The following is a 12,913-nucleotide window of genomic DNA, read 5'->3' as shown; positions in this document are numbered from 1 at the left end:
CACGGTGCCCACACCAAGGCAGCTTCCACCCTCCAGAGCAAGTTCTGCACTCCCGGTGGTTGCTTCTCCCATTCCCAGTAACACAGGAAATAACACTCAGGTCCACCAGCGAAGCAACCGGTTATCCCACATCTTGCAGGCAACTGTTTTGGTGACGCAACTGATTTTTCTTGTTTTAAAGCGAGGGACGTTGCTTTGCGAGGGCTCTTGTATTAGCAGGGTTCATTTCCAGTTAGGGACGGCGGGTTTTTTTTCCAAACCCTGTCCATGAGGCCTGTGGCCGTGGCAGAAATCCCTGCAGGAGCGTGAGTCACGGCGCGGTTCGGGGAGGGAGTCACGCTAACTCCTGCTGGAACAAAGGTCCGATTGAAACCGATAAATGCTGACACTCTGAAAAATGACTCAGTACTACAATGAAAAGAGACACGAGTTTACTCTTCTGGAGCCTTGTCTCCAAACTCCCAAGTCGTTTTAATTAAGTCAGAGTAAGTTCATTTACACAGCCACACCCTTAGCTGACATTCAGGTAGACAGAGCCTGGCCTAAATACCCCGGACTAAAAAGGTTTTCGCGGAGGATTGCAGGACCCACCACCCTGGTACCCCCACCTGCGTAAAGAACATTCCTGAAAGCTCGGTTCCTTGCAGCCTCACACCCGTGGGTGTTGAGAGCTGCTCCAACTGTCCCCTGTGCCACCAAAGCCACCGCCCCAGCAGCCCCACAGGTGGAACCGGGTGCTGCGAGGCGGCTGCTTCTCCGGGGGGCTGTGGGGCAGCAGCTGCCGCAGGACCCGCAGCCCCACACGCCCCCGGCCCCGCTGCACCTGCCCCCGTCCTTCCATCCGCTCCCGCGTCCTGCTCGGGCACCAAATTCACATCCACCAACACCCCTGTGCCCTCCTCGAGCCTTTTGTCCAGCGCTGCTTTTACTCTTCCCTTTCCAAGGGATTTCCTGGGTGACGCACGGCACTGTCCCGCGCAGCGCTGGTCCCTCCGTGCCCGCTCACGGAGCCCATCGCCTCCCCAGGCCACATAAACTCGACACTAAATTAGTTTGCTCAAGGTTGGGAACTGCAAGTGAGGAGAATTAAAGTATCATCCTTTCCACTTATAAAAATAGTCGCTAATCTGAGTCTCCGAGGAATTACAGACAGGCTTTCAAAACTGTGCGATACAGAACAGAGACCTCTTTATGTCACAGAATGCTCCATATTGCCCCTTTCTGTTTCTCTCGTAATTAAATATAAGTAACATACCAGGAGAGCTCCGCTGTATAATTGCTTTATTTTCTGCTTATTAGTTCTTTACCAACACTACAGCCATATTGAGAACACAAAATTCCTGTTTACTTTAGTCAGGGAGATCACAGTCTACAAACTCATTCACTTATCGGACACGATTAACGCCATTCAAAACTTACTCCATAGATTCACATGAACACAAATTGATGCACTTAAAACTCCAGATGAGATTGTAAATCATAGGATTTCTTACAGATTTGCCCCTGTATCCTGCGGGCTGTGTCGATGGCTTGACAGCCACCCGTTGGTGGTGAGGTTCAGCTACAACCTATAAAGGACATGTGGAAAGTGAAACCTTTTCTCTTTTGTTCAGTAGCAATGGCCATTTATTTGTGAAGTCTCTGCCACATGTTTCAGCCACTTTTTTCTCCCCTTCCCACCCACCTCCCCCCCAAAAAAAAACTTAAAAAAAATGAGAAGCGTAATCAGTTTCCTTTCACCTACAGAAACAGAATAACAAAGTTACTAAGGAAATACAAAATTGTGTATTCAACTGAACGCAAAGTCTGCCCCAGCGCTTGAGAACACAGTAAATCAACTTAGACGAAAACTGAAGTTATTGAAGTTGTCATGTTGACTGAGAATAGATTTAAGAAAGTTCAAGAACCATTAATAGAGCTTCAAGTTTTCCAGTTTAGGCATTTACTTTGTGCTTGGCTATTTTATTTATGCTCCAGAAGAAAACAGTAACCATATTCTTGTGTTTTTAGTCTTTATACCACCACACCGTTTGTTCAGTTACATCAACAGAAAACTTAAAGAAAAAAAAGCTAGAAAATAGAGCAATGATATTCCAGTGGCAAAAAGCCTTGAGTGATAAAATGGAACAAAAAATATCTTACCTCTTCTTTAGAGCTGAGATTTAAGTTATTCTACATTACGCTTGTGAAGACTCAGTCAATGCTCTATCTTCTAGCACCAAGAACCCATTCAGTCCCATTTGCAACCCACATAGACATAAATCTTTCGGAACCGTATTCTAAAGGAATTTTTAAGTAGTCCAAAGCATTCGATTTCAGTATTTTTATCTTGCCATAAATCTTTGGTAAGAGCTCCATGTACAATGTCCTCAGCATGCGGAGTCAACACTGCAGAAATGTAGTGTAATGCCCCCAGTTTCATGTAAAACTCATAGAGCTGGAAAATAAATTTAAAGAAAGAAAAAAAAATAGCCATTTTCTTCTGGTTTTGTAGCATACATTCCTAGAATTCCCCAATCAAGTTTAACTCCTTGAGGAAATCTGAAGTTAATCCTTAAGGCTGAATAAGAACCAGCTGCTTTAACGTTTTTCACACCCAGCACTAATACTTGAGTTTTTATAGTAATACTTGTTCTGGGTGGGTGGAGTTTTTAAGGGGTTCTTTTTGCCAGTCACATCTGCAAACTGCGATATGGCAAATGAGCTGCTTGCCCTTTAAGAACTAATTATGGAAGTTTACATTCATAGTCGTTTACTCTCTCTCTCTCTCTCTCTCTCTCTCCTCCCCGCTCTGGTTACTCAATGGGCTTCAGCCATCCAACATAGTTCCCTTCCCGCAGGACCACAGCAACAACCGAGAGAGACGGCAACTCCTCGGACGAGTTCCATCCAGTCTTGGAAAACTAAAGCAAAGAGTTATTTCCTCAAAATGGCCTTTAGTCAGATGTCTGAATTACCAGGCTTGGTTACAGCTTAGCACAGAACTCCCAATTTCTTCCTCCATGAGATGAATTTCAGAAAGAATCTGAAATCTTTTTCAAGATTTAGATGCCTTAGACTGTCTTGAGACGGGAGCAACTCCTCTCGATCGCAAGACAGGCAAGTCAGTGCTAGATTTGCGCCTAAAGATCCGTGATTTGAAGTAAAACTTGTTGCAATGCTTACACGTTATTGCTGCGTTGTCTGGAAGGAACCTATGGGATCGGAGACTGACACAAGTAGGAAAAACTGCAGCTAAAACGTCTTTTAAAGTTTGCAATGCAAGACAAAAACCGAACAGTATCTACCCGGGAACTATTACATCATTCCTGCCTTATTTGCTATATGGTTGCTATGTAGTATGGGGAACTTATTTGCATCCCTTCTCATGCATGATGTATGGTTCAGAACTTCACAGCTGACATTTCAAAGCGGTTCTTACATTACCTGGCGAACGCTGCGCCTGAAATGCACTTTGAACATGTTACAATGGTATTCGCGCTGCCACCGCAGGCAAGAATTCGTTTCATTATTAGTCTGAGATATGAAGACAGACTGAGAGTCACTATTTAGTTACAGATTAACAGAACTTTTTTTTTTCTTTTAAAAAAAAGTCCTTAATATAAAAAGACAGACTGCAGTTTGATTTTTAAGCAATAATTTTCAGTTTACTAGATGAAGTAGACCTACCAACATATTCTGCGTGAATGCAAAAAAGTAGCAATCTACAGCAAGTGATAGGAGGAAAAAAATATATATATATAATGAAAAAAGTAGAACCAGAAAGCATACACTGAAAATGGTACCCCGCCCCCAACCATCCCCCAAAATAATCAAACCATCTTAAGGGCTATCGAGAGGAGAAAAAAACCCAAACAAACGAAAAAAAGTTACTTAGCAAGTCTACAATGTGTCTTTCCCCTGTTTGCTGGAAGTCTGCCATAGCATCTAGTGCTTGTGTTCGTGTCACATTCGGAGATTAGAGCATCCTAACGCCAAGCGAGAAGAGTTAAAACAGGAATCCAGTCAAGTGTGCAGAAGGAAAGGGCGGTAAATGGAGAAAGATGATCATAATCCTATGGATGCTTTTGTTTTACTTTTCAGTAGAGAATCATTCTTCCGGAAAGCCATGTGGGTTATTTTTTTGTTTTCTTTAATTCTTTGTAGACTAAATAGTTATTCTCTCATTAGGATTTATAATTGGACGTTAACCATGTCAGCCCTTCATAGAGTCCATCCCCTGTAGTAGCACAGGAGGGCTGCACGTACCAATTCCTATCCCTGATCCGGGTAAGGCCCAGTTTCTCCTGGATCTCGTGGGGTTTCATGGCATCGGGCAGGTCCTGCTTGTTGGCGAAGATGAGGATGATGGCGTCCCGCATCTCCCTGTCGTTGATGATGCGGTGCAGCTCCTGGCGGGCCTCGTCGATGCGGTCGCGATCGGCGCAGTCCACCACGAAGATCAGCCCCTGCGTGCCCGTGTAGTAGTGCCTCCAGAGCGGGCGGATCTTGTCCTGGCCCCCCACATCCCACACGTTGAACTTGACGTTTTTGTAAGTGACCGTCTCCACGTTGAAGCCCACGGTGGGGATGGTGGTGACAGACTGGCCCAGCTTCAGTTTGTACAGGATGGTGGTTTTCCCCGCCGCGTCCAGACCCAGCATCAGGATCCGCATCTCCTTGTTGCCGAAGATCTTGGACAGCACCTTGCCCATCTCGGCGGCATCCAAGGGGCCTCCGGGCTTGGGGAGGAGGGGGGAAGCGGAGGGCGAGCGGGACCCACCCGAGCGGCCCGAGCGGGGCCGAGTGTCCGGCGAGGGCGGGCGGGGCTCAGCGCATGGGGCGCTGCGGAAGGAGCGCGGCGAGGAGGGTGAGGGGAACGGCGGCCGCGCTCCGCGGGGCCTGAGGCGGCGGCTCCGCCCGGCTCCTGCCTTTGGCTCCCGCCCCGGCGCCTCAGCTCATGGATGCCGGCTCAGGGGCGGCGGCTCCGCGTTCCCGCCTGCGAAGGGGACGGAGAGAGAGTGAGACAGAGCGGCGGAGCGGGCGGGGAAGGGGCGCGGGCCCGGCGGGGTTCCCCTCGGGCCCGGCGGGGTTTACCTGGGCCGGCTCGGCTCCGCTCCGCGCCGCTCCCTCAGCCAGCGCCGCCGGAAAAGGCGCCGCGCGCGCCCGCCTCACTTCCCCTCGGCCGCCACCGCGCCTGCGCGCCGCCGCCCCGCCCCGCCCGCCGGGCCGCGCGACGGCGCCACCCGCCGCCGCCGCCCTCTGCGCATGCGCCGAGGGGAGGGCGGGGCGCGGCTCTCCCCGCCCCTCCGCCCCGCCCTTTTCCACCCAGGGCGGGGCGCGCCGTCCCGCTTCCCGCGCGGCCTCGGGCGGGGTCTGCGCCTGCGCGGAAGAAGCCCCGCCCCTCTCGCGTAGAAACGAGCATGCGCAGACAGCGCGGGTGGGCGGGGCGGGGCGGGGCGCCCGGCCGGTTTGCCAGGGGGCAGCGCCGCCTCCTCCCCAGCGCGGGCGGGGACGCCGCTCCCTCCTCTACTGCGCCTGCGCGGCGGTCCGGCAGGGGCGGGGCCGGGCTGCTGCGGGCGGGACTGCGCATGCCGCCGACTGGAAGGGGCGGGGCCTCGGTGGGGAGAGGCGCCACGCGATCACACGTCAGCAGGAGCACGCGGAGGGCCGAGGGGGCGCGTCTTAAAGGGCCAGGGCGCGCTGTGGCGGCGGGTGCGGGGCTGCCGCCCGTGTGAGGGCTCCGCCGCTCCCCCAGTGCCACAGCCTTGGTCCCAGCCCGCCGCGGGGAGAGGTGGCCGGGCACAGGGTGTCTGTCCTGGGGAGAGAGCTGAGCCCCTGCCCAGGGCGGGTGGCGCCGAGGCGCTTGTCACCTGTCCCGGGCGCTGCTGCGGTGTGCCCGTCCCGGGTGACCGGGGGGGGGACGCGGGGCAGCGCTGGGCAGTTGGAACGGGAGGGGCAGCAGGAGCCGGGGGCCCAGGTGGGGACGTGACCTTGGGTGCTTTTGCCACCAGTGCTGTGACCTGCTGTGGGCACTCAGCACAGCCCTCCCACAGGAGCCTCTTCCTTGTAAAATTAAAACCCTGTCTTAGAACGCTGGGTTGGTTCATTTGTTTTTATGGTGAGGGTGGTGAGAGCCTGGCCCAGGTTCCCAGAGAGGTGGTGGATGAACCATCCCTGGAGACATCCCAGGCCAGGCTGGACGGGGCTCTGAGCAACATGAGCTGGTGAAGATGTCCCTGTCATGGCAGGGGGGGCACTGGGGGAGCTGGGAAGGTCCCTTCAACCCAACCTGTTCTATGATGGGCGGTGTCATTGGGTTTATGGCACCGTATTTTAGGTCGCTCCCTGTACTTCAGATCAGTGACACGGAAGCTGTGGCCGCCCGCTTGGTTCACGCTGCGTCCCCGTCCCCGGGAGCGGAGCCCCAGCACGCCCGGCATGACGCAGAGCAGCACCCTCTGCACGCATCGCGGACACACGTTCAGCTGGTTTCACTGGCGCAATGTGTTGCAATCCTGCGCTTCCAGTGACACACCAGCAAAGCCAGTACACGGAGCCAGTATGAGACTGGTCCTCCAGGCCTGGCGTGCTGGAGCAGGGTCTGCCTGCCCAGTTCCTGCTGGGAGGAAGGCAGGGGAAGGGCGAGCCTGGGTTGGTAGTTGCATCTGAGCTGCTGGAGCGGACATGGGACGTGGCATTCAGAACACAAAAACCAGCTAAATATCCTGTTGGGGATATGATGGGGATACCATACTTTGGGGGTGGCCTTCAGGGAGGCCAGGTGATGTCACCTTCTGTTCTGCACGGCCCTTGGAGAGCACAGGAAAGCTCTCACTTGGGTGAGGCTGACCTCACCATATCCTTCTATCCCTTCAAAAACCCCAAATTTTCAGTTAATCTTTTACAGCAGACATTTTTGCAATCAAGTGTCGCACGCAAAGCCATCCCCTTTGGAAGAGCAAACGGGAAATGCTTTGATGTCTTTGAAGTCTGGAAGAATGGGAGATTTCCTAGACTACAGAATTAAGCGGGTGACAATAGGAGTTTCCGAGGAAGCCTTGTTCTCCCATGCTGTGAGCAAAGAGGGAGGATGCCAAGGAGAACACACCATCTCCTAACGGGTGCAGGCTGTGCCGGGGGTACGTTCTGCCCACACCGAGTGTCCCTGTGAGCATCAGGTGGTGCCAGAGCTCATATTGTGGTGCTTAAAGCAGCAGATCATGCAGCTAAGCACTGTACTGGTATGGGATTTACAGCGAGCCACGGTGATCCCGCTGGATACAGCCAGTTCAGTCTGCTCTCACCAGCACGGGAAATTTGTGTAAATAGAGTTTACTGCTGAGCGGGGCTAAAATTAACGCCAGGGTGTGGATGTTAGTGGGTTTCTACTTGGCTCTGGTCCGTGTGACCGCGAGCAGCAGCTTATTAAATCAGCGGTCGTACGAGACCACGGGTGTTGACCAAAACGGTTGGGAAAGGAGACATCGGGAGCTTTGAAGTGCTGCCTTTGTCCTTGTGCAGGCACCGATTGCGCTGCTCGTGGCCTCAGAGCAGCATTTTCTGGTTTCAGGAAGCGCCAGCCTTGTTGGCGTTTTTGTTCTGCCTGTGTGAAGCGTTAAGGGGTGGGGCGACCATACGTGAGGTTTTTCTGCTGGTTTTTTGGTAGCTGAGAGTTTGGTGCTTTCTCCCGGGATCCACCAGCTGAGGACCGTGGATCCTGAGCATTAATTGTGCCAGCACAGCCGGTGACACACTGAATGTCTGCGCTGCGGGCACCACGGGGGACAAACCAAAACGAGTAACTGCAGAGTGGGGAAATGCCTTTTCTGTCATCTTCTCCTTCTGTTTCGGATCTAGATGTCCCATTCCTTGGGTCTCACCTCTTGAATCACAGAATCCCACAATGTCAGAGTTTGGAAGGGCCCTGGAAAGCTCATCCAGTGCAATCCCCCCATGGAGCAGGAACACCCAGATGAGGTTACACAGGAAGGTGTCCAGGCGGGTTGGAATGTCTGCACAGAAGGAGACTCCACAACCCCCCTGGGCAGCCTGGGCCAGGCTCTGACACCCTCACCCCCAACAAGTTTCTTCTCAAATTTAAGTGGAACCTCTTGTGTTCCAGTTTGAACCCATTACCCCTTGTCCTATCACTGGTTGTCACTGAGAATAGCCTGGCTCCATCCTCCTTACACTCCCCCTTTCCATATTGATCCCCAGGAATGAGTCCCCCCTCAGTCTCCTCTTGTCCAGCTCCAGAGCCCCAGCTCTGTTTCTTCTTGTATTTAAGTGGAACCTCTTGTGTTCCAGTTTGTACCCATTACAAATCGTGGCTTGTTTAGGTTTGTTGGTGACCGCGTTGTCCCGCTTCCTTGGGGGACAGTCTACTGGCCACCTTTGGCTTTGCCCGTTCCACCTGTTTCTCCTGAGCTCCTTCTCTCCCTCCTGGCAATCTTGAAGTGATGGGACCTGTGAAATACTTGCACTCATGCCATGGTGGGGAGTTGCGTTCACAGAGGCAGCAGCTGCTCTTGCACCGGAGCTGATCTCCGCATGACGGGACCTTCTGCTGACTCAGCGGCCGTGACGCTTCCTGAGCTTCTCCTCTCCCGCAGGGTTCCTGCCTGCCCGTGCTTGATATCAGCAAACGGGAGGGTGCTCCGATCTGTGTTGTCACTTTGCCAACACAGAAAGGTGGGACGTGAGCTGGCTGTGTGCGCTTGCAGCCCAGAAACAGCGTCAGGACAGGCCCAGAGAGTTGGGGTGTTCAGCTGGAGAAGAGAAGCTCCATGGAGACCTTAGTGCAGCCTTTCAGTGATTAAAAGGGGCCTACAAGAAAGATGGGGACGGACTTTTTAGCACAGCCTGTTGTGATAGGACAAGGGGCGATGGTTTTAAACTAAAGGAGAGAGATTCAGGCTGGACATGAGGAAGAAATTGTTGCCCTGAGGGTGGTGAGAGCCTGGCCCAGGTTGGCCAGAGAGGTGGTGGATGAACCATCCCTGGAGACATCCCAGGCCAGGCTGGACGGGGCTCTGAGCAACCTGAGCTGGTGAAGATGTCCCACAGGTCTCTGAACCTTCAGCAACCAGAACAGGGACCGGCTGGGCACCCCAATAGCTCCCTGAGCCCCCTCTGCTGCCCATCGCCCTTTCAGCTCGGACCAGCCCTGAGCTGCAGCACGCTGCTGCATTCTTCAGGACCCAGAGTCGATCTTGCCATCATCGGAGTCTAAAAACCCGACAACGAGAATAGATGCGCTGCTCTGCTTCACACAGGAAACCCGCAGCTCGGTCGAGGGCGCGAAGAGGTGGCTACATGCCACAAAAGAGAAATGGGATCCGCTCAGGCAAATGCTTTTTCGCCTTGCGCTGGGCTTTATTTGTGAGGATCCTCCCTGCCCTTCAGGAGAACTTTCTGTCCACACGGTCTGCGCACCAGAAGAAGATTTTACATGGTTTGGCATGTGTTTTCAAAGGAATCATTGCTGCTCGTTGGGATGATGTAGAGCAAAATGACATTTGAGAACTCAGCTCTTTCAACAGTTAAGATCTCAAATTAGTCACTAATAAGCTCTGTGCAAGTTGCATTTACCAATCCTGCAGAGAATGGGTGAGAAGCTGGTGAGAGAGCACCACCTACTTTTGAAACATTTTTATGTGCAGTCGTAGCAGTTTCCGTAAATGAACAGGAAGGACGGTAAACAGGAAGCAGAATGTAAATGGCAGAACTTGGTAAAGCAAATAAAGGCTTTGTTTTCTGGGGAACCCCATTGCTGTGTCCCCGCAGTTACCGCATCTTACCTTGGAGAGCCAGGAGATAACGTAGCTCGTGTCACCTGCCTTTTAAATGTCGATTTTTTGTTTTAAAACACGGGTTCTTCTTTTTAAGATAGTCAGTTAAGTAACTGTGGGCTGGAAATGTGTCATCAAAGATGGAGAAATGTGATGATCTGAGCAAAACAGACTCTTAATCTCAGTGCTCAGCCTGCACAAAGTTAATACAAATCTACACCCAATAATCACCCCTGGGGAAAGAGGTGCAGGTTTGGCACTACATATGCTCTATAGAGCACAGGTTCTTATGTTGCTGGTTGATTTTCAAGGTCAAACACCCAACAAAAGCATTTAGAATACTCAGACGTGTTCTGGATGATCTGAAAAACGTGACCTCTTAGACGGAGTTCAGTTTCACATACCTGCTTAAGAATTAAAAACCTCCTCGGGTCCTTGGCGACACCTGGAAAGTTACTGGGTAGCCTGCAGAAGTTAAATATTTTAAAAGTAAGCACTGGCTGACAATGTGTCGCTGGATGGGGAGGCTGTTTTATGCCAGTGTGGATTTACAGCCCAGAGAGTAAAAAACAATTATGGTTATGTGGTGATTATGACTTAAAGCCTGGGGAAAAAGATTGCAGATATCTATAGGACCTTTTGATAACTGCAGGGCAGCCTGTTCCTTATCTTTTCTTTCTCTGTAAGGACCTTACGGACATGGTTTGCATCTACTGTTTTTCATGGTTTTGTTTTTCATGCGTTTGCGTGTTCAGTGATCCAAGCGCTGTCACAATCAAGTGATGAAGCAAAATGATACACCTTCAACTTCACGTAATAGCCATCGCACCAGAATAAGCAAACCTCGGGGAAATGCATTGATAACCCCTTTCGTTTTTAGCTCTTTGAATATAAATAACTTCCCAATCAGTTTGGATTATCAGGCCAAACCTATTTTAATGTAGCGTAGCTCACCTTGCTCACTTTTCTCTCCTCTTTTGGCAGAGGGAGGTGGGAAAAGGCTGTTGCTCGCATCCTTCAAAGACCTTTGTGGCTTTCCGAGGGAGGGGGACCATAATAATGCTTTGATTTTAGTATCTATGTTAGATAGATTCTCCAGCGGTGTGTGCTGTACGGGCAGCGTGGCCTTAAAAAGGTCATTGGGACATGCCCCTAAGGTTAATGTAACACCTTTGGGGAAGGAATAGAAGTGGGAAAGGTGTTGTAGAGTATTCTGACTGCATCAGATTTCTGTTTGTCTGTGTGTGTGTGCTGAAATGGTGCAATGAGGATCCTGAAGAATGGATAGAAACCCCACTTTTCTCCCTGGAATTCCTCCAGCCTCGGCCTCCCAGCAGGAAAACCAGTTTGGCCTCCAGGCTATTTGGGTTTAGTTTGTATCTTCAGTACATCAAAATGGCTTTGCAGTTACTATTATAACAGCAAAAAAGCTGGTTTCTCCTTTCATGGGTGATTTTTAGGAGCGGACAGAGGGGGATCCCGCCCGACCAAATTCCATATGCCAAAATCCTGAATCGCCACTGTGACAATATCAGCCTGAAAAATCACAAAGCCTTAACAAGTGTAAAATTAATTGGTGAGGCTTTTCCTCTTCTCTCTGATTTTTGCGTTTCCACACCCCGCGTTTCCCAGCAGCAGCAGCAGAGCGGGAGACGCACCAGTGACCTCCAGGACTCAGCTGGATGCGCTGGCTGAGCGCATGGAGACCTGCACCCCGAGGTGTGCGGACCCCCAGCCAGGCCACTCATAGAATCACTGAGTCATTTGGGTTGGAGAAGACCTTTAAGATCCTCAAATCCAACCATAACCCACCCCTGGTGCTGCCCCATGTCCTGAGAACCTCATGTCCATCTGTCCAACCCTCCAGGGATGGTGACTCCAGCACTGCCCTGGGCAGCCTGTTCCAGTGCCCCACAGCCCTTTGGGGAAGAAATGGTTCACGATATCTAATCTAAATCGCCCCTGGTGCAACTTGAGGCCGTTTCTTCTCATCCATTGCTGATGCTCAGGGTGCGGATGCTTTGCAGTCAGCGCTGCAGGCGGGCAGAAACCTGCTGTATTCTGCATCCACGCTCTAATGCAGAGGGGGTTTTGCAGGCAGTTCCCAAGGGCTTTTGTCCTGTAAGGTGTGTTTTACTTGTCATTCGAAGGCTCTCTGCTCCCAGACTGCGAGCATTGCCTGGTCATCGCAAGAGACGGCGGTTTGGAGCTCAGTGGGATCCCAAAGCTGGTTCTTTGGGAGGCTGGAGCCCAGCTTAACGGTAAAGCTTAGCACAAAGCCGCAGCTCCCGCGCATAGGGGAGCTCAGTGGGAGCCTGGAGCAGCTGCTCCTGCTGAGCAAGATGCAGCAACCAGCTGTCAGAGGAGCAGCATGGGGCACCGCTCCCCCTGAGCTCAGAGCTGAGCAGACGAGGTTTCCCCAGCTCTGAGCGGCCTCATTTTTTATTTCAGGTGTTGCTATGGTGGTCGGGAACACCAGGACACAGCTCTGTGCCAGCGGATCAGCACCACTGTCAGGACGCCGTGTCTCGTCCCTTCTCAGTCTGCCAAGCTCATTACCATCTGATTTTCTCAGGTTGTTTCATGCCTCTGCTATCTCGATTCACTGCTGCTATGTTTTTTTTCATGTGATGTAAAATGTGCCTATTTGTGGCAAAAAAGTCACTAGGAGGAGGAGGGGACAGAAGAGGGATGCTCAGCCCTGCGTTGTGTTATTTCTGTGTGGACAGCTTGGCTTCCTCCCCTGTTTGTGGATGTCAAGCCTACATCTCCTTGTGCCCATGACCCCTAACTCATTATCCTAATGCCTTTAACCAAAACTCCAGCTGTCACTGCCAGCTCTTCCTTAAGCAGATAAATAGGAGCCCAGAACATGATGTCTCTCCCTCCCTTAAGGACTCACTACATCCCAATCATATTCCCCTGAGACCTTAAGGACTTTGGGCTCTGCAGCACTGGGGAAAATGTTGTTTTTCTTTGCTGAGATGGGATTGCTGGGTGTGTTCTTTAGCCCTGGACTTTGCTCTGCCAACTTGGGTCAGACAGTCTGGAAGAAATGCTTAAATACCTGTTGGCTGAGGGGCTGCTCAGCATGTCTGAAGCAATAATGTGTATTTGAAGAGGGACAAACAAACAGGCCA

The 12,913-nt window shown here is 51.7% G+C and overlaps 1 protein-coding gene across 2 annotated transcripts; it reads right to left on the bottom strand.

Moving 5' to 3' along the window:
• Positions 1–215: 215 nt before the first annotated feature.
• On the bottom strand, positions 216–5,185 carry ARF6 (ARF GTPase 6). 2 transcript variants are annotated; one of them, XR_013922172.1, is made up of 3 exons: positions 5,077–5,185; positions 3,874–4,978; positions 216–346 (listed from the first exon to the last, which is right to left on the bottom strand). XR_013922172.1 is itself a non-coding variant. In XM_080345081.1 (2 exons), exon 2 carries the CDS (start codon positions 4,692–4,694, stop codon positions 4,167–4,169), a length of 528 nt encoding a protein of 175 aa, XP_080201207.1. In that variant the 5' UTR covers positions 4,695–4,978; positions 5,077–5,185; the 3' UTR covers positions 1,275–4,166. The 2 variants fall into 2 exon arrangements, 1 of the variants encoding a protein (XP_080201207.1); XM_080345081.1 differs by lacking the exon at positions 216–346 and having other exon boundaries at positions 1,275–4,978.
• Positions 5,186–12,913: the final 7,728 nt, after the last annotated feature.

This window comes from Nesoenas mayeri (genome assembly GCF_963082525.1).
Source record: "Nesoenas mayeri genome assembly, chromosome: 5".
Lineage (NCBI taxonomy): Eukaryota > Metazoa > Chordata > Aves > Columbiformes > Columbidae > Nesoenas > Nesoenas mayeri.
This window is presented reverse-complemented; position numbering and strand designations above follow the sequence as displayed.

Excerpts from the sequence above, each read along its gene's own strand:
- ARF6 (XM_080345081.1), bottom strand. The coding sequence starts at position 4,694 with ATGGGCAAGGTGCTGTCCAAGATCTTCGGCAACAAGGAGATGCGGATC.